This window comes from Erpetoichthys calabaricus, chromosome 1 (genome assembly GCF_900747795.2).
Source record: "Erpetoichthys calabaricus chromosome 1, fErpCal1.3, whole genome shotgun sequence".
NCBI lineage: Eukaryota > Metazoa > Chordata > Cladistia > Polypteriformes > Polypteridae > Erpetoichthys > Erpetoichthys calabaricus.
In genome coordinates this window covers 284,307,348-284,328,209 of record NC_041394.2, presented here as the reverse complement: position 1 = coordinate 284,328,209, position 20,862 = coordinate 284,307,348, and the positions used below count along the sequence as shown (strand labels likewise).

At 38.9% G+C, this 20,862-nt stretch overlaps 1 protein-coding gene across 1 annotated transcript in view; it reads left to right on the top strand.

Moving 5' to 3' along the window:
* Positions 1–20,862, top strand: part of btbd11b (BTB (POZ) domain containing 11b) — a 523,531-nt gene that overhangs the window by 360,884 nt on the left and 141,785 nt on the right. Inside the window, exon 3 of the mRNA XM_028815917.2 lies at positions 8,745–8,949. Coding sequence (XP_028671750.1) covers positions 8,745–8,949 — 205 coding nt within the window. The remainder of the gene's footprint in view (positions 1–8,744; positions 8,950–20,862) is intronic.

The window sequence follows — 20,862 nt, the reverse complement described above, 5'->3', positions numbered from 1 at the left end:
GCGTAGCCTCCTTGTTAGCCCTGCCAACACCTTATGAAAAGCATGTGAAGCTCCATATAATGACTAGAATACAGAGATGTGTAATACAGAAATTATTATGCTGTGTGGAAGATGTATTTATAATTATTATTCATAACCAGCATATAATGATGTAGTATTTAGTGGTTCTACCTCAAAGCTCCCGCAAGGCAGGATTCAAATTCCAGTCTGAGTGTTGTCTGTGTAGACTGTGAATATCCTCCCCAAGTCTGTATGTGTTTTTCCTTTGTTGGTCCAGCTGTGGCATCAAATTAAATACAGGTTATCAATGGATGGACTAGAGCACGTGGGGACACACAGACAAGACTGGTGCAAGCAGTGCTTTGTGCTGTTAACTTAAAACTAGCCGTCTGCTGCCGGTCTGCCCATGTAGTGGTGAAACAGAACAAATCAATAAACAAACAGGTATCACTAGCTAAGTGCAGGCAAGGTCTACTCCAAAACACAGAGGTAGACCGACTTGAACAGAAGAGGGCCACAGCCTTTGTCTCGGATTAGCGCAAATATATCGCTCCTGCAAGCGAACTATGATTCTTAGCGTGATGAGAGAAGTTGCAAAATCAACCGGAATGTTCAAGCTCATTATAGAAAAAAACCCAATCTAAATCTGTTAAGTAGTTCTCTCGTTCGCTAGCTAAGCGGCGGTAAGTAATGCCTCAGATTTGTGCAAATAAATCAGATAGATAGACAGACAGAAGTTGGATTTTATATATAGAGAGATAAGGTACTTTTCAGTAAATAAATAACTGTATTGCAGATTCTTCATTAAATAAATAATCCATAAAAACAAGTGTTCGTGGGAGATAAAACCAATACATAAACATATCCAAATAAATAGGTTAATATTCAAAATTTTGGAGAGATATAAAACCTTTTCTGTTCTTTGTTTATCCTCTCTGTCCTTGTCAGATCTTTGGGAGTCCTCAACCATGTTGCCCATCAACACTCCTGGTCCACCAACGCAGACCTGAATTGTGACAGCATGTACCTTGCCTTCACCAGATGCCACTATGTCATACACCTCCCATAACACCGCTCATCATATCCTGATCTAACAAGAGTATGAGCTGCACCATCTCCACAGTCACAGTTCCGATCTAACAGATGCCACCACGTCTTTTAACTCCTTCCCCCAACTGTCCTTAATGGCTTCCCCTTATCTCGCCTCCTCCACCACTCAGCTGATGAGATCACCACCACTTCAGACAATCTGCAGCACTTGGTGACTCCTTAATAAAATGTTCAATCAAGCCAATGCTACCCTTTTCAAGGTGCTGAGTCTCACACTAGCGATTGCTCCCCTGTTCTCCATCTCTTATTCTGACAATCTTCTTCTTTGTCCTACTCACACTCCTTTATACTTTGTGGGTGCAGATGCTTTCCTTAATGAGTGTCAAAGAACAAACCAGTTGTGCTGATCGTGTTTGCAGGTGAATGTGTGATCAGCAGGTTTCCCTACTATACAGTCCAGGGCCACACGGCAATGCAAAAGCAAGCACCCACAAGCCTGAGACGCATTGTTTTTATTTAAAAATGCAGCACTGCCACAGATTCATAACTTGCTTCACCACAGCTGTAGATTTCCTTGCACATCCCATACACATATGGGTTAGATGAATTGGCCTAGGGGGAGTGAATGTGTGCGGGTGAATATAGATATGGACTTGTTGTATCTAATGGGCTGATTCATGGAGAGGTAAGCCTCTGACTCCTATGCGTGTTTTAAGTTGATTACACAGCTTGCAGAATGGATGGATGGATGAATCACAAGTACCAGCTAACATATGGAGTAACAACTTAAATGAAACCAAATCAAGTACTGCTACATGATGTGTTCTGCTGTTATGTACACATTTTAAGCTTTGTTGTTTTATGAAGTAATACAATTTTTTCTTATTTTCAGCTCTTAATGTATTTACAAATAAAAATGCAGAGTTAATGTAGAGTGAAATTACTTCAAACAGTTGAATTACTTTGGAAATTCAAAAAGGGAAAGAAGCAGAAAATTTGCAGACTCGCTGTCACACTCAAAGGCCGTTAATTCCTGACCACTGTTCAACACATAGAGCCGTCCTTGTGTCACAGTGTGGTGTCCTAATGAGGCTTTTACTGGATACCTGGAGGCTTTTACTAAAATGAAACCTAATTTGATTTCGGAAAGGTAAGGTTAGATGGAGTGATGCATGCAGGTGCCAAAGAGGGATGCATAGTTTGGGCTGCCATAAATTGAAGCACAGATTTTTCCATTTCTTTTTTTCATATTGAGGTGAGACTTTTGAAATGATGCTTTATGGTTAGAAAAACAGCTTCTCGTTTCTGACTTATTTTGTTTGTTTTATGGCTCATCTTTTCCTCATATTGACAGCCACAGAAACAAAATAAGATAAGTTGGCTGAAGAGTATTGACTTTGAAATGAAAGGGAAGAGCATCCTTCAGGCAACACCATCAAAGCAAAACTGGCCGCACAGGGAGCTTCAAACGTGTCATCCGCTGGCCTGAAGGAAAACATCAAAACAAAAGCTCTTTGTTATCCTGCTGCAAAGGTGCCTTGTTAAATGGAAGGCCTATAATACCTTCTCTTTAAACATGGAGGTTTACTTTAGCTGGAACACAAGCTCAAAGCTTAATATTACAGTAACAGCCATACCTTCAACAACAGAGTAGTCTAGTAAAAGCAGAGCTATCTGTGACTAGAAATGTCTCTAAATGGGAATGCCCTTGTTCATTTTGGACACTCATTTAGGCCTTGTTCAAAAAAGAAAAGAACAGGGTCCCCCACATTCCTCCCAGAATCTATTAGCGCAGCATTCTTTTTTTTTTTTTTCATATTTGCTGTTCTACTGATGAGTGAATTCTTTACTGTACTGTATAGCCTTGTTTCCTCTGTTAAGTTCTTTGTGTTAATGGTAGTATTGTATATAAAAAAGGCTGATATTGATGCTGAAGATCTGAGTTAGCTCAACGATCCATGGCAGTTCTCAAATCGGGAGCGGTCAATAAAATGTCTTGAGGATAACCCATGCAATAAGGACACATGACAACAGCAGATGTTGTAAAAAGTGCTAGTGCTTTTGTTTCCAGCGTTCACCAATTAAAAAAGTGCAGTGCAAACTTCAAATAAATTAATATTTTCATTAAGAACAGGTGTTCTTAAGTTTCAAGTTTAAAATCAACAATAAATAATCCAAAGAAAAAAAAAAAAAGTTAAATTCCCAGGCAGAATCTGTTAATTCTTTTCAATCACCATTGAGCCCCAGTGTTTTTTTTCTACAACAGACATCTCCACTTTACCTTTGTGGTCTCCTCAGTGTGGAGAGATTTCTACCGACAGGTGCAGTCAGCTGTCAGATGTGGCTCAGGTCCTTGCTGCCAATTCTTTGGCATCTGTGAGGCACAGTACTGAGCTTTGCTCCTTTCTCCATTCAGACAAAGTCCCTTGGGCTTGTGTGGGAGCCACTCGGGGCAGAAGGTCACTCCTGCTCCCTGATGCATTCAGCAAGAGCAACCCCTTTACCCCTTAAGTGTCAGCGACACACTCCTCTGCAGGGCTCACATTCCCAACTGCCACCTTCTCTCCGTACTTACACAGGCTTTCTGATTCTGCCCTTCTCCTTTTTCTTTCTCTTTCATTTTAACTCCTGTTCTCTTTCCTTTTTCATTTCTTGTCCATTTCCTGTTTTCCTGCTCAGACTTCCTTTATACAGCGAAGGATGCAGATACACTGATTACTGACTCCAGAGTGCTAACAAGTCAACCATGTGATTGCACGATCAGTCAATCATCCCATCAGCCTCTTGAGTTGCTTCACCACACTACCATGTACATCTGCATTCCTCCAAAGTCCTAGTTCTCCATATTTATTTACTTATAAAATACCAAACACCACGGATTCCTCTCATGATATTGATACAAATGTTATCCATCCATTTTCCAACCCGCTGAATCCGAACACAGGGTCACGGGGGTCTGCTGGAGCCAATCCCAGCCAACACAGGGCGCAAGGTAGGATCCAATCCTGGGCAGGGCGCGAACCCACCGCAAGACACACACACACACACCAAGCACACTAGGGCCAATTTAGAATCACCAGTACACCTAACCTGCATGTCTTTGGACTGTGGGAGGAAACTGGAACATCCGGAAGAAACCCACTCAGACACGGGGAGAACATGCAAACTCCATGCAGGGAGATCCCGGGAAGCGTACCTGGGTCTCCTAACTGCGAGGCAGCAGTGCTACCCACTGTGCCACCATGCTGCCGCCTACAAATGTTTAGTTACTTAAAAATCAAAAGACAATAATAAGTTGGCACCCTATTGAATGCATCCAGTCCTGACAGAATAAGCTGATTAACCAGAATACAGCAGTTTTTAAATGGATGAAAAAAGAAAATTCGTTAGGGATCATGAAGTTGTAAAGATGCTGTGCTAAAGCCCTACTCCCATCTCTCATTTATAAATGGACAGTTTTACTTAGAGACGCACAGACAACTTTGTTTTCTGATCATGGCTCTAGACCGGACCAATTGTTGGCCTAATGCTAGCCGTTTCTCTCCTGCCCACATACACATCTGCACTGTTTTATGTAAATGTGACATTTAGGGGGATGGATTGGGTCCCACCACTCATGATAAAGCAATCTCAGCAGCTAGAAATTAGATGAACTGCTGAATATGTGTGAGAACTTACTATATATTAAAAATGAACGGTAAAGCACAACACTGTCAACACTGAGTCCCAATCTTCAATTTTTCCCTTTATTTTATTCATTTATGCAATGTTGCCAAAGGCTAAGAAAGAGGCTCCATTTGTAATTGTACACTCCTCACCCTTCCATATGCTAGAAAATGGGAAAGTATCTCTCGTGCATAAAACTGCTCCTTTGGACTCTTACCAATTGTCAATTCAATTTCACTTGGCTATGTATATCTGGACTAATGAAATGTTTTAGGTAAGGCTAAGTGCTTTTCTTTTTTTTATTATGAGTCTCAATGGCAACGTCAGCCACTGTCAGTATCCGAGATATGGAGGCCAAGGGTGTTGGAGTGTCAGCCATAGGCCCTCTCCTCATAAGAAATTCAGTGGAAAACATTGCAAAATTTAACAAAAATGTGTATTTCACACAAAAATAGGAAAGTCTTGTGGAAATCAAATAGTGTAATTGAGACTGGTGAAAAAAACTTGATGGGACACCCCACATCCTGATCCACTGAAGGACTTTGGACATGTCACTTAACCTGCTAGTGCACTGTTTTTAAAAAATGTCAACTGAAGAATTTTTGCACTGCAGTGCATCACAATGAATGAATGTGGCAACTAAATAAATACATGTGCATTAACCAGAGTAAATAGTGTCCCATTCACAGTTGGCTCTTGTCTTGTATGCGAGGTTGCTGATCCATTGTGACCCTATAATTTAATTAAGCAGGTTTAGGAAATGAATGGATGCCATTTCATGTTTAGACACTTGCTTACTCATAAAAGATCTTTTCAAATACATGTAAATGGAACAAGAAGAAAACTTTCTATCTGTTCCCTGAACTTATTTTATGACATGATTTGAAAATATAATGAAACTTTCAGACTGATTCCCAAAGATCGTTTTTATTATTATGACATAGCATACTTTTCAATCCAGGTTAGGGTTATTGGAAGCCTGAGCCAATAGTGACAGCAATGGACACAAGGTAGGAGTAAACCTTGAATGGGATGCCAGTCCAGGTCCCAGTAATGCACATAGCCATACTTACAGTTACCGAGAGCCAACTTTAGCATTGGCAGTTTACGTGTTTACCTTTGGAATTTGGGAGGAACACTCACAAAGAGAAGAAGAGTACATAAAGACTGCACATAGGAAATGACAAGATGTAGAATTCAAATGGAGAATGCTCAATAAGTGAGCCAGCAGTGCTTATTACTGTGTTATCATGACACTAGTTATAATAATTATGACAAAATATAGAAAATGGAGTTAACCGAGATCATATGTCCATACATCTATCAATTTTGTAATACATTTTTCATGTTCAGAAGAAATGAGGTGCAAATTAACCCTAGATGATATGCTGGCCTTAAGGCGCCACTAATGTCCTAAGCATACACCCTTGAACATAATGGTTCTTTCATGGCATGTTATGGTTCTTTTCTGGGTTTCATGGTTCCTCATAGAACTATTGCTTGGCAAAGCACCATTCCATTCTGGGAAGGGTTCTCTGCATATGAAGTTGGTCCTTTGTGCTTTGAAAAAGTTCCTAATATGTAGAAAAACCCTGAAATCTTTAATGTATGGTAGGGTACCAAGCAGGACATTAACTAATTAAGAAAACTTGGACTTAACCTGTGTTATTTTATGCATGAAGAGACCTTTTAAAAACATGACATACTGGTATAGATAGATAGATAGATAGATAGATAGATAGATAGATAGATAGATAGATAGATAGATAGATAGATAGATAGATAGATAGATAGATAGATAGATAGATAGATAGATAGATAGATAGATAGATAGATAGATAGATAGATACTTTATTAATTCATAAGTCTAGTCGTGATTATTCATGCTATGGGGACTGTTACAGATATAAATGAAGATGCATTCTGGAAATTATATGTGGATGGGTCTTTCGGGAACCCAAAATGGTTTCCCTATGGCATTGCTCTGAAGAACCACTCTGGTACTTGTATTTTTAAGAGTGCTGAAGTAGGATTACTGTGTATCCTAAATAGAAGGTTTTTTTTAGGCCTTGAAAGCCCCCAGAATGTAGCAAGATTAGCCGTTGACAATCTTCAGAGAATGTGTGTACCTGCATAGGGAGGTCTAGGTTGCCAGTTTGTTCCTGTATGTCTAGAGCAGTGATTAATTTTCTTCTTAGGCCCTGTTACACACACTCTTGTGGCAGTCCCAATTCACTAATGTGTTTCTCCTACTCCAACCTTACGGTATCTACTGTGCTGCTTTCTTTTGTATGTCAGACAAATGAATCGCCTTGTCAAAGCTCACACACTAATCATAGCACTTGACAACATAACACTTTAAAACATCAACCACTGGCAAACCATTCTTTTCACTTTCCATTTTGTTCATTTATTAATTGTCTGCACCTGGTTAGTTGGCAATGTTAGTTGCAAGGCAGGAACTAGCTCAGAGCAGGGTGGCTTGTCTGTCACCGAAAACACTCAAGCACAAATTCAGTTTCACTCATACTTTAGTAATGGAGGGTCCATAATTACCAACCTCAAGAAAAGTGCAAGAGGACTCAGGGACAAGATGTGGACTTCTCCTAGACAAAGACTGGCTGAGTTAGAACCAGTTCTGTGAAACAGCAGCACTGGCCCTTTTGATTAAGTGTTATATATTTAACTCTTTGAGGGCTGAATATGTTTTCCAAAAAAGTCAGTTTTCTGAAAAGCACACAAAGCAATGATTTCACACATAAATCAACATAAAACGTCTGTTGATATGTGCTCTGGCTGCTGTTGGTGTATGTCCAGCATCTCTGGCAGCAGTGGCTGCGCAGGGGCGCCTCAATGGCCAGCAGGAATGCACTGTGGGCCGGCAGTCTGGCTGTCTTCGCGCAGCAGGTGGGTGGTGGTGGCAGTCACAGTGTGACGCAATATGGTTTGTACCTTTTGTCATCATAAGCGGTGGTCCTCCCAGGCGAATGCTGCTGTAGGTGTATCAGCTACATGAATGTGTTCAGCACCACGATCAGCTGGGGACTGATCAGCCGATGCTGGTACCTCAATTTTGTTTTTGATCACCGTCTCCAGATCACTTGCATCAAATTCCAAGTCCGACAAGTCAGAGTCTGGTTCAGTAATAATTAATAAAACGTCCATGGAGTATTTTAATTTGCACATTCGCTTTAGTCTCTCGCCAGATATTGATGCCATTTTAGAGGTTGTTTTGCTCTTCGCTACTCATGCATGCGTAGGAAATCGAGGTGAAATCAGCAAAGCTCCTTAACTTTCCTAATAGCAAAGAGAGTTGAATTTAAACGTAAGGGTGAGCTTTGTCACATTTCACAGCCGATTACCGTCCTCTACCCCTGAATTTCGACAAAAGTCGACATCAGCCCTGAAAGAGTTAAAGTACAAATCTGTTCCTAATTACTATTAGTATAAAGATATTTATATCAACTAATAATTAATCATTAATAGAAGATTAATAATGTACAAATGAGTACGCTTTTACAGGATAATAATAATGAATATGAATATGTTTCACCCATAAGCACTTTTAATGTAACATTTTCTCTTGTTAGATGTTCTTATGCCTTTGTAACTTGATTAAAAGCTCTAAAGCTAAAACTTTGATGATCAATTTCCATTTCCTGCATTTAACATTTACTTCTCGAAAAAGTGGCATGCTCAAGCATTTGTGTTTCTTTATCCATACACAACTTACCGAACAGGGACAGTTTCACTGTTATGCAGCAAAAAAAAAAAATCAGTCTCTTCCTGTCCACCTTCTGCTTATTTCTCTAAATTAAAAAAGTAATCTGTCAACCAAGATTCTTGAAAAATACATTGTGTTATTTTCTTCACTTGATCATTTATGCAGACTGATGCTTTGTGGAGTATTTAGCTGTCTCGCCACAGGTTAGACACCATTAAACATTACTAATCAGAACTCTCAACTGTGGTTTGTAACATTGATCTCTCCAATCCAGTAGAGTTTAATGGAAATCTTCATTTTGTAGGTGATTTAGTGTCCCGGGCAATGCATCATCTCCAGCCTCTGCATCTGAAGAACCATGGCAATGGCACTCCAATGCACCACAAGCAGGGACCAGCCTACTGGGAGCCTGAAGCCTTGTACACCCTCTGCTACTTCATGCACTGTCCACAGATGGAGTGGGAGAATCCGAATGTGGAGCCTTCAAAAGTTACCCTGCAGACAGAAAGGTAAGATGCTTACTTTGATAATGCCCTACCTATTATGCTGCGTGCCGAATCTTTTTTAGGCCAGCCTGTGAAATGCATAGTTGCGCCCACTCTCCAGATACTCTTTTCCACATATTAGTTGTATTTCGTATGTTTGTTTTTATGTGTTACATTATTTTCTGTCCCTGCTCTCTATGATGCTACCTAGTTGCTAGCCAAGTGATGCAAATGCTGCATGACCCGTGACATCATGATGACCATGTCATGAAGTAGGGGTTCTTAAACTTTATAATCTGTTTACTCAAATAAGAAAATCAATATCATACTGGGACACAAGAAGAGGATTATTAGTTTTTACTTCTCATGTGAGTATTACTAAAAGAGAAGTGAAAAGCAAACATATTGTGAATAAAACTAGTTAAAGTCTCTGTATTATATAAAAAAATCTTGGGATGAGACAACACTTTTTCAGAGAGACGAGACAAGACATTTTCAGAGAGATAATTTCACGTCCCGCAAGACGAGACTTTGTGCCAAGAGGTGAATTGAAAACCTAACAGGTCTAAGCGGGGGTGGAAATAAAAGACAAAGAGTAGAAGACAAAATAGAATGTCGTAAAGAGGTTCAGAAACATTGGCGTGATACACATGCAGAGCAGGTTAGAGATTATGAAAGTACTAAAATTCGAAAGTCTCAAAAAACTGATAGTAAAGTTCACATTAGCACTAACAAATGGAAATTATTACTCGGTGAAATAGAGCAGCAAAAAGAGATTGAATATATGTACATAGGTGATATGACAGAAGTATGTAGATATTGTTCAGCTTTAAAGTTTATGTCGGAGACTTGTAGATTGTCAAATTCATGTTGCCATCAGGGAAAAGTAGTGTTCCTTCCCAATGAAGAGACGTATCCGCGAGAAATAAAAGATTTGTTACTTGTTGAAAGTGAAATCCACAAACACTACAGGTAAAATATACAGATCTACAATACAGTGATCCCTCGCTATATCGCGCTTCGCCTTTCGCGGCTTCACTCCATCGCGGATTTTATATGTAAGCATATTTACATATATATCGCTGATTTTTTTGCTGGTTCGCGGATTTCTGCAGACAATGGGTCTTTTAATTTCTGGTACATGCTTCCTCAGTTGGTTTGCCCAGTTGATTTCATACAAGGGACGCTATTGGCAGATGGCTGAGAAGCTAGATTGCTTACTTTTCTCTCTCTCTTGTGCTTTCTCTGATCCTGACGTATGGGGATTGAGCAGGGGGGCTGTTCGCACACCTAGACGATACGGACGCTCGTCTAAAAATGCTGAAAGATTATCTTCACGTTGCTATCTTTTGTGCAGCTGCTTCCTGAAACGACATGCTGCACGGTGCTTCGCATACTTAAAAGCTCGAAGGGCACGTATTGATTTTTGACTGAAAAACAAACTCTGTCTCTCTCTCTCTCTCTCTCTCTCTCTCTCTCTCTCTCTCTCTCTCCTGCTCCTGACGGAGGGGGTGTGAGCTGCCGCCTTCAACAGCTTTGTGCCGCGGTGCTTCGCATACTTAAAAGCCAAACAGCCCTATTGATTTGTTTGCTAGAGATTGTTTTCTCTATCTATGTGACATTCTGTGCTCCTGACATGCACTCCTTTGAAGAGGAAGATATGTTTGCATTCTTTTAATTGTGAGACAGAACTGTCATCTCTGTCTTGTCATGGAGCACAGTTTAAACTTTTGAAAAAGAGACAAATGTTTGTTTGCAGTGTTTGAATAACGTTCCTGTCTCTCTACAACCTCCTGTGTTTCTGCGCAAATCTGTGACCCATGCATGACAATATAAAAATAACCATATAAACATATGGTTTCTACTTCGCGGATTTTCTTATTTCGCGGGTGGCTCTGGAACGCAACCCCCGCGATGGAGGAGGGATTACTGTAATCTGTTTGCATTCGCATCATTCAATGCTCAAAATGTAGATTTACACGATTCAGAACCATACGGTATGAGAATCTGTGGTCCTGCAACAATTGAAGCTACTACAAGTTTAATTTCAAAGAAACCACAATTCGGTCAGGTTTATATTTATGATCATGGAGAAGCGATGCAACAGAGAATCGAAAGAGTTAAACGATCGGACATATTAGAAATGCTACAGCCAATAATGGATACAAATCCATGCGTTGAAAAGTATCGCACTTTACATGAAATGTATCTGAAAAACATGAACAAAGAAGTTTTCTTGAATTTCTATATGAAACCGAAAGATCACGCTTGAATATATAATAAACCAACATGTGACGAATTGTCAGCGATAATAGTTTCGAAATACGGAGATATCAAAGGCAGAGTTGATATTCGTGTTTATTCAAAAGCACAGCACGATTTGTCATAAGCAGCAGATCCGGGAAATGACTAGCGCGTAGGGCCCACATGGGGGTTGGCAAGTGAAGCGAGCAAGGGGCAGAGCCCCCTAGTCTATTTAAAACTCTAATTACATTGTGCTGTATGGTTTTCTTTTTTCTACTACAACTGTTGACTCTTCATGAAAATCTAAATTATTGGATAGGATCTTCCACTCGTAAACCCTAAGTGCCAGTGACAACAACTTCTACAAGCCTGTTCCATTTGCGGACACAACAAGCTGGATCTGCTTTATTCAAATGATAATATATTTAATGCTAACCTGTGGCACAAATGAGCAGAATTGACTGTCTTACTGCCACCCACAAGTAAACTATTGATAGCAACAACTCAGAAATTCTTAGGTTTGTTTTTTGTAATAGTTATGTTTTTCTTGAGCTTCTATAATTAAGCATTTCACTACAGTTTGTAAAGTGTGTATAATTGCATGTGGTAAATAAAATATAAATTGATTTTGCGTATTTTATTATGAGTAATCTCATTTAGTTTTGATTATATTCTAATTTTGCATGGAATAGAAGTATTGTGATTCAGGGGAAGCTGGTACAGTATACTGTAGATTACTCCTGCTTGTTTTGCAGTTTATTTGCAATTTTCAAGCAATTCATTTTTATCGTTATTTTTATTTATTTTCATGCTGCCATTTTATTTTCCATGGCCACCACAATTTTCTTTTTTTGTGGACTGACAAACATGTTAGCAACATTGAATCATTTCCACCACATGATATCCAAAAGTTATGCAACTTGACATCATCATTAGGAGGGTTTTGAGATGGTAGTGGCATCCATGATTTTGTACTTGTAAATGAAAAGCTTTCACAGTGCTATAAAGTGCAGTTCTGTATCAAGGAAATTAGAACTCGTGTGTTAACTGACTTTGAGTTTTGGTTAATTTATTGGACTCTAGTTATTAGGTTTTTGAAAGATACTTAGGTTTTGACTTTTATAATCATTTGACTACACATTTGCCTTCCTCTCCCTTTTCATTGCCTTTCCTCCTTTGGCAGTACAAGAAGAATGCTTATTGTTCTGACAATTGTAAGATGGCTGATTCTTTTCAGATCTGCTTCAGTAAAGCCAGACTTCATTTTTGATCATTGTGAGCCATTTTATTTGCTCCATTTTTCTGTGCTTTTGCACATTGTTTTTGCTATATGTTTTTTAAACTTATTTTTTCTTGCTTATTGAGTTCACAGCACTGTGGTGGTTGTACGTGTTAGGAGTTTAATGCAAATTAGACAGCTGTCCACACTGACTGCAATCTCTCATGAGCTGGCATTTACCTTCCTTTTCAGGATATCAATATTGCCTGTCAGAGCTTTTTTGTTTGCAGATTTCTTTGTCTCCCTGTCACTGTTTTTTTTTCGCCATATTTTATGAATAATAGATTTTTTATATCTGCTGTATGTGGGTCGAGCAATAGCTGTGTCTTTGCAAAAGGCTTTTGTTTTACCAGTTGATACACATCTCCATCCTTAAATATACAATATTATGCAAACTTTGTCCAGTGGTTGAAATAATGAGATTGAGGGTACAAGAGGCTTACTTTTCATAACAGGCTGAGAAATTGACAGTGTGGAAGGAACTTGGAATAGGGCCACTGTTCTCTTGGACTGAAATGATTTGTTCATCTAGCGAGAGTCCATGTAACTGTAGCTGGCATTAGCAGTGGGGCAGTATGGCCAAAAATCCATGTCACAGTATATGTAAATGACAATTTTCACCATTTTGGTAAATATCGGAATAATGTTACAATTTTCATAATTAAGACATAATTAAAAAAAATGCAGATGCAGTAGTGATTAATTATACACACATGTGCATCAGGGTAGCATGGTGGCGCAGTGGTAGCTCTGCTGCTTCGCAGCAAGGAGTCCAGGGTTCACATCCTGGGTCCATGGAGTTTGTATTTGGGGTGGGTGTGTTGGCCCTGTGATGGACTGGCGTCCAGTCCACAGTTTGTTCCTGTCTTGCACTTGATCTTAATTGGGACAGGCTCCAGCAGACCCCTATGGCCCTGTTCAGGACTAAGCAGGTTAGAAAATGACTGACTGACTAACGGCTGCACTACCTATTGATATACTGTAAATGTTGTTAATGCTTTTCTACTCAAATAGATTAAGTAGCAGATAATCACGTTCCTTGAACCAATAAAGGTTCTGTTTTTTTCTCATTTACTCATGCTGCTGCCAAGTAAACACAACACAAGACATGGCTTCTTCATGTCCTGCATTCCTGTATGCATCGACTCACTTATCAGGTATCATGGCACTCTGGGTAAATATTTTTAAAATAGCTGTGCTACCCATCTAAGATAGGTTGAAATCTAAGTGATCGCATAGGCCTCACCATTAACATTTGCATTGAATCCTGCGATACATATGTCTGTGTTATCTATCATTTGATATGGGATCCAGGGGTGTTTGTGATGCACCATCTATTGGAATGACAAATGCAATGTATTTTATTACTAAAACTGTTTGTGATATGCATTTATTTTGGAATAATGGAGACATATCAACGGGACGGACACCCAGACACTTATCCTTTTATTAAGGTGGGTAGGTAGACTAACTTATTGCACAGATTTCACATGCAAGTACATACAAAAAAAAGTATCACCTTTAAGATACAAATACACTGACAGAAAATTCCTTTTTACTTTTGCATGATGAACATTACAAGAGAGAGACAACTTGAAGGGTTCAGGTAACACAGATGAGCCCTGTGTGATTGAAGGTTTTGAAGTAAGGTTTTCAGAAAAAAAAGATTAGCCATTGACACTTTTGCAATACTGTACATCTTTTCAGATGCGACTCCATTGACTAATCTGTTGTGGTGATGGAGGCTGTTTTATGATGGCTTCTTGCAGGAAAAGGCAGGTTTAGGTCACTGGAACCAGAAGTGATGCTACTTTTCCTCACATCAATAATCCATTCTGAAGACAAAACAAAACAATAGGTGTGAGGCAACAGCACTAACTCTCAACCCAGGTGAAATTACCATCAGATGAACCCTTAGATCGTCTTCCAATTGGATGTGTATGCCAATGTACAGATTTCTGCTTTTTAGATTTTATCTTTGAAAGTATTTGCAAATTCTCCACTGATTTTTAGCATTTCTGCAAAACATTTTTTTCTAAATCCATACCCGGAGAATTTGGTATACTGGATCAGCTGCTTGATTGCCCAGTCCTCTAATATGCAGTCCAATGAGGTGACCCAAGACAAAATGAAGGAAATATATCTGTCTTTTGGCCCTGGGTATTTCTGGGAATTCCCCAAAAGGAAAAAAGAGACTATTACTGTGATTTTAGAATTCTGGTCTGATTAGATTTCTAATAATGATGAGTGTGTTAATCCAGTAACGTATCTCACAGAGGAAATTTATCAGATAGTGACCTTGCTCTAATGAATGATATAATTTCCTGCCAATCCTACTAAACAGAATTTCACTGACTTAATTTAACGTTAAAGTTTTATTCACTAGGTAAATTGGTTAGAGACAGTAATGGTTGAAAAAAGTGCTCTGTCAAATACAATTGATTTTTTGATTAATACTGTAAATTCAAAATTTTTTTCAAGCCTTATTCTCCACCAAGCAACCTCTATAGAAATGGCTTTGATTTAAAAATGTAATTGATCTGACTGAAAAATAGTAGTAAACTTAACTGGTTAAAGTGAATATGATTTTTTTGGCAGTTCTTCATATAACAAATTTCTCATGATTACTCACATAATGTTATTTGAAGTATTATTGTTGTACAGCACACATAACATCATTGTATGTTAATCTGTATATTATGACCTATGGGGGGATGCTGTTGTAGCCCCCAATCTACAGAAAATCACAAAGAAACTAACAATAAAAGGTAATGAAGATTTTATTAATACTTAATAAAGAAGGTTACATGACTATTGAGGCAAAACACAATATATGAGCCAATAGAACAATAATGAGAAGATCCTGTACACATCCACCTGTTTACACCTTCTACCTTTATCTTTTCTTGCACCTTTCGTCTTCTCCTTCCCCCCTACCAGTTGAACTCTCAGTCACACTCCTCCCTATTCCAAGTTCACTGACGCCATTTCTACTGACCTCTTTTATACCCAGTGGATACCCTGGACTACTTCTTAGGTCATTTCTGGTCTCCTCTGAAGTATCTCCATGTCAGGCCTTGCTCTACAAAACCTCTCACTCTGGTATCCCTTACATACTGCTGGCCCATTTCCAACCAAAAGGCCAGACGAGCCTGCAGGGGCCTCAATGTGCCCTCCTCATTGTCCTTCCACTATATTTATATCCCCTGAATAATTCAAGGGACATTTTTTTCCTGCATCACTACCTGATATCTCTACCAGGGCAGATAACGGGGGGGCTCCCTGTCTGGGACGTGTTTGTGCAGCTGTTGATACAGGCCCTGACCACAGCCACTTTTACTATATATACTGTGGAAGATCAGACAGACAGACACCGTTGGTTCAAGCACCACACATGTTTTATTTACACTATTTACAATTGGTATTGTCCCGTACACAACCCAGTGTCTCAACACCAAACACCCTCAAGTCCGGGCCTCTTAAAAGTCCTGACTTCACCGCCTCCACTCCTCTCCTCCAAGCTTTGTCCTCTTCCACCCGACTCCGGCTCATGACTGAAGGGAGGCAGCCCCTTTTATTCCCACCGCCGCATGAGCACCCGGAAGCACTCCGGATATCCCTGATAATACTTCGAAGTGCTGACATCCAGGGTTCCTCAGTCATCTGGGCACCCCTGGTTGAGCTTAGGGTTGAGCTTCCAAGCTCCATTCCCGTGGCCCCCATACCAACCAGGGCGGCTGCCCTCTCGTGGTCTGGGGGAGGCATAGTCCCTCACTCGGTCCTTCTCGGCGTCCCGGCTGAGCACAGCCCCCAGCCGCCCGCCACAATACTTATATACTTATAAAAAATATACAAGTATATGTAATTACCTGCAAGTATACATAATATTTGATTTGGCATAGATACCTATGACTATACATTTATAGTAAGTGTTTTGCAGGCTGTGCACACTTTTTTGAATGTATCATTTCTTGTTATTGTAGTATTGTCAACTCTTCTAGAGAGGCATTCAAGTAAGAATTTCATTGCATTATGTAATAAATTTCACTTGAAATGCTTGTGTTTGGATGGGGAACTCTAAATTGACTTGATGTGAAATTCCTTACTATAGGCATTTATCCATCCATCCATCCATTATCCAACCCGCTATATCCTAACTACAGGGTCACGGGGGTCTGCTGGAGCCAATCCCAGCCAACACAGGGCACAAATCCTGGGCATGGCGCCAGCCCACCACAGTGTGCGCACACACAAACACACACACACACTAGGGACAATTTAGAATCGGCAATGCACCTAACCTGCATGTCTTTGGACTGTGGGAGGAAACCGGAGCACCCGGAGGAAACCCACGCAGAGAACATGCAAACTCCATGCAGGGAAGACCCGGGAAGTGAACCCGGGTCTCCTATCTGTGAGGCAGCAGCGCTACCCACTGTGCCACCCCATAGGCATTTATGAATGGATGATACAGTGTGCTTAATATTACTAGAGTTACATTTCGTGTTTGAAATATTAAAACGATATTCACTTTACTTTTTTTGTATAATAAAAAAATAAACAAGGTAAGGATTAGGAGTCAGTGAGTTGAGCTAAAGGTGTCATACAGATGAGGAAGTGTATCTGATGGCGGAGCGCCACCGTCCACTCAGCAGCATGAGAGTGTGATACAGATGTGGGCAACATTTTTGCTTCAATAAATGAAGATCTATTGCAGACTCTAGCCTCTCATAAAACAGCAGATGTGCACCAGATGTAGCGACTGCAAACTTTGTTTTTGTTTATTGTGGTTTTATTTGGTTTGGTATAATAGTGCAGGTCATTTAAGGTATGTAATGATCACGAGCTTTCTTTGAGATATTTTTTGTGTATAGATTCATTAATTATAAAGTTGTAAAAAACTGAGTTAAGAAACACTAAAGTGCAGTTGTTAGTAATCACAGATTTGAAGAATCACTTGTATAGCTAATTCATGTACTGCTTATTTACTAATTTTTACTGCTTTCAAATGTTTTCTGCAAAGCTCTTAAATGTTGTGGCACACCTTGAAGGTTTTAATCTCTCTAGTATCATGTTACCTGAAAGCTCACTGGACTTCAGTGGATGTCACACACAGACACAGACAAACAGAAGCAGAGTAGGAAAGCTGAAAGTATTTGTTCTGGCTGTTCAGTAACCCTCTGACCTGTAGATAAAATCTGCTCCTGAATCAACCAGTTTGACTGCCAGTGGTCCTATATAGGGCTACCACAATGTAGTCAACTAGAAACTTTAATCAGATTGTATTCTCTTAATTGACTAGTTGTCCCTTCCTCTCCCCCATGCTGCATGCCAGCATGTTGCGACATTCTGGGCCCTTTTTTGAGTAGGCTTATCATGGCGGCAGTTGTACCACATTTAGAATGTTCCTTCAAAAATCAGTCAATTTTTTCTTCTAAGTTCATTGTATTGAAAAAAGATGCATGAGCACCTGAAGAGTAAGCACTGCTGAATGTATAGGAACAGACAAGACAACGATACTGTAAGTAACCCACTTACTTTTACTAAGTTTTTCGATAATAGTTCTTTGAGTGTTTTGAAGCTCGTTGCCTTGAGAACCTCATGCTGATAACGAGCGCCAGGATGAAGGTTAGAGCCACGGTATTTCTTTGGACAGAACAGATAAGTAGCCTGCTAAATACAGTTGTTGTTTGTCACCATTGCAACCCACGAGTGGACTGAAGTAAAATAATGTTTCAGTACCAAGGCTTGCTAAATACGATAGACTAATCTGTTAAATGTACTTGCTGGCTTTGTTTTGGGTAGAGTTGCATTTCCATCCCTTTGTCATATAATTATGCCAGTATCAGTAACTCTTTGTCACCTCCATGAAAAATATTCAAAATCGAGCAGCATTAACATCCTATGTAAACAAAGGTCTGCTTTTTAAAGTATTTTTAGTATTTTCTTCTATCATGAAATTGCAAATAATCACATTCAATAAACAATCAGGCTGACTCCATAAGATTATTTTTTTTAGTCAAACACATTTGATGCAGGTGATCCAAACTGAAAGGCAGTATGCAGCACAGCAGCAACCAGCTTTCTTTCATAGTGAAGCCTCTGCTGGAAAGATGGCTTATTTGAAAAGACACTCCATTTCTACTGCAGTTTAGATTGCAAAATGCACAAATCGTGCACCTTAACAGTATCCTGGCTTTAATGTTAAAAAGGTAATCGTGTCTTATAAAGAGCCATGTTCTTTGATAGAAAGGCTGATGACTGGGCTGCGTAATCATCTCGCTGGAAATGAGCACTCTGGAAGAGCCATGTGTGATTTATACTGAATGTGTGAACATCTTCTCCAATGTCTGAAACAAATAGTACATTGTTTAGCAGAAGAACTGCTCTGTGAGAACTTTTGTATTGCACAGAAACTTTGCACATGATCTTTAATGTATTATTAATGCCGGTAACCTACTAATTATGATGGGTTGCTTTTGAAGGAATTAAAATTGCAGACAAACATGAAGAATTTAATGTGAATTAACAGATTTATGCACATTTTGTCAGCCTTGATCGTCACTGTTTTTATAAATAATAAATAAATGTTTAAATGTGATGATAGCAATAATAAACAACAAGAATTTTAAAAATGTTAGTTAGTTGTGCAGCCATTGTCTTTCAGAACAAAGTACAAAGCTGTACCAAAGTTAGCAGTACAAAAATGAACTGTTACTAAGAAATTTAACTTATACTCATTTAATGTTGTGCGCTTGTAGAAGTATCGAATATTGGTTTTACCCCTTTCTTTAAGAGATATGAGTTGCTTGTTTCCTGCAATATGATTTAATTTGGTATCATTTATACTTTGCAAACACTATTAAACCACTTTATGCCTAGCAGCTATATTCATGATGTCTATGAATAACAACCATCTCAATGGAATTGTTTAAGAAATACATGTGGAATGATCCATTGTAACACTGAGGTCCGAAAAGCCCAATTATTTGGTCTTGTTTCACATTGGGTTACTAACATCAAGTTAAGTAAATAAGTCCATTATTAATCAAAAATTCATTCATTTCTTACTTTTAGCCTTTTTTGACATAAGTATTTTATTGTTAATAGTGTTGTCTTGTTTTTTTTTAATATCTTGATGTAAATTAATCAGTATTTAAATACAGCACACATTCATTAATTTGCCTGGTTCAATTATTTGGACAAAATTAGTCATTAGATTAATCAATTAATTAATAAAATAGTTGAAAGAGTAATCATTTATAAAATAATTGTATGTGGCAGCCATTGTCCTATACTGTTTACCAATTGGGGAAAGTGAGAAAAGTCTTAATGCAGAATGGCTGAGTTCTTTAGTTGTTCTGTTTCATTTCAAGGCAGTGTGTGTTATACAAGACCTGAACAGAAAACAGCTATGCGGCGATAATCTTTGCAGCCTTAACCACACTCTGCAGGGCTTTACGATCTTGAGCCAAACAAGATGTGATGCAGCCATTGATGAGTGCCTTCTCTGTGCACCTTCCAAAGTTTGTGAGAACACATGGCAGAAATCCAAACTTTTCACAAATGTCTGAGGAAGTGGCTGGCTCTTTGGATCACTGACATTGAGGGTGATATTGCTGTCCTGGCACCACTGCATTGGCAAGCAGACCTCTTCCTTGTAAACCATCTCAACATTGTTGGTGATCAGGCCTACGATGATGGAGTTTTTAGCAAATGTTACTGAGTTGGAGATGTGTAAATAAATTTTGTAGAATTCACCTACTCACCTACAGTATAAGTCCTCGAAGGACACAAGTTCACAGCCATGGCCCAAACTCATGTTTTTAGGTTGTTCAGAAGGAGTGAGTGTATATGTATGTGGGATTGTATCCTGCGATGAACTAGCCTTCTGTTCAGATTGAAATTCTTCCTTGTGCCCAATGTGACTGCAAAGGATTCCAACTCCAAATTAATAAGTGAGTTCAGAAAATAGATGTATATTATAATATTATACTAAGTATCTATCTATCTATCTATCTATCTATCTATCTATCTATCTATCTATCTATCTATCTATCTATCTATCTATCTATCTATCTATTGTACTGTAATAGTATAATGACGTTATACTATTGTAGTAATTTAATTAGCAGTTATTATAATTAGTAGATAATACGTAATATACATGTGTGTTTTGTATTTATTAAAGCACAAAACATTATAAAAACACATATCAAAATTGTAGAAGAGATATGCTTCATAAATAGCCCAAAAAGAATTTAACTTTCAACACACATCCAATAAAAAGAACAATATAAATAGAGAAAATCTTCTAAAACAGATCATTGTATAGTGTCTTTGATCCCACAATGTCCCTCATAATTTGTTCCAATTGTTCTATCCACATTGCACACTTTGGCTAATCACTGCTT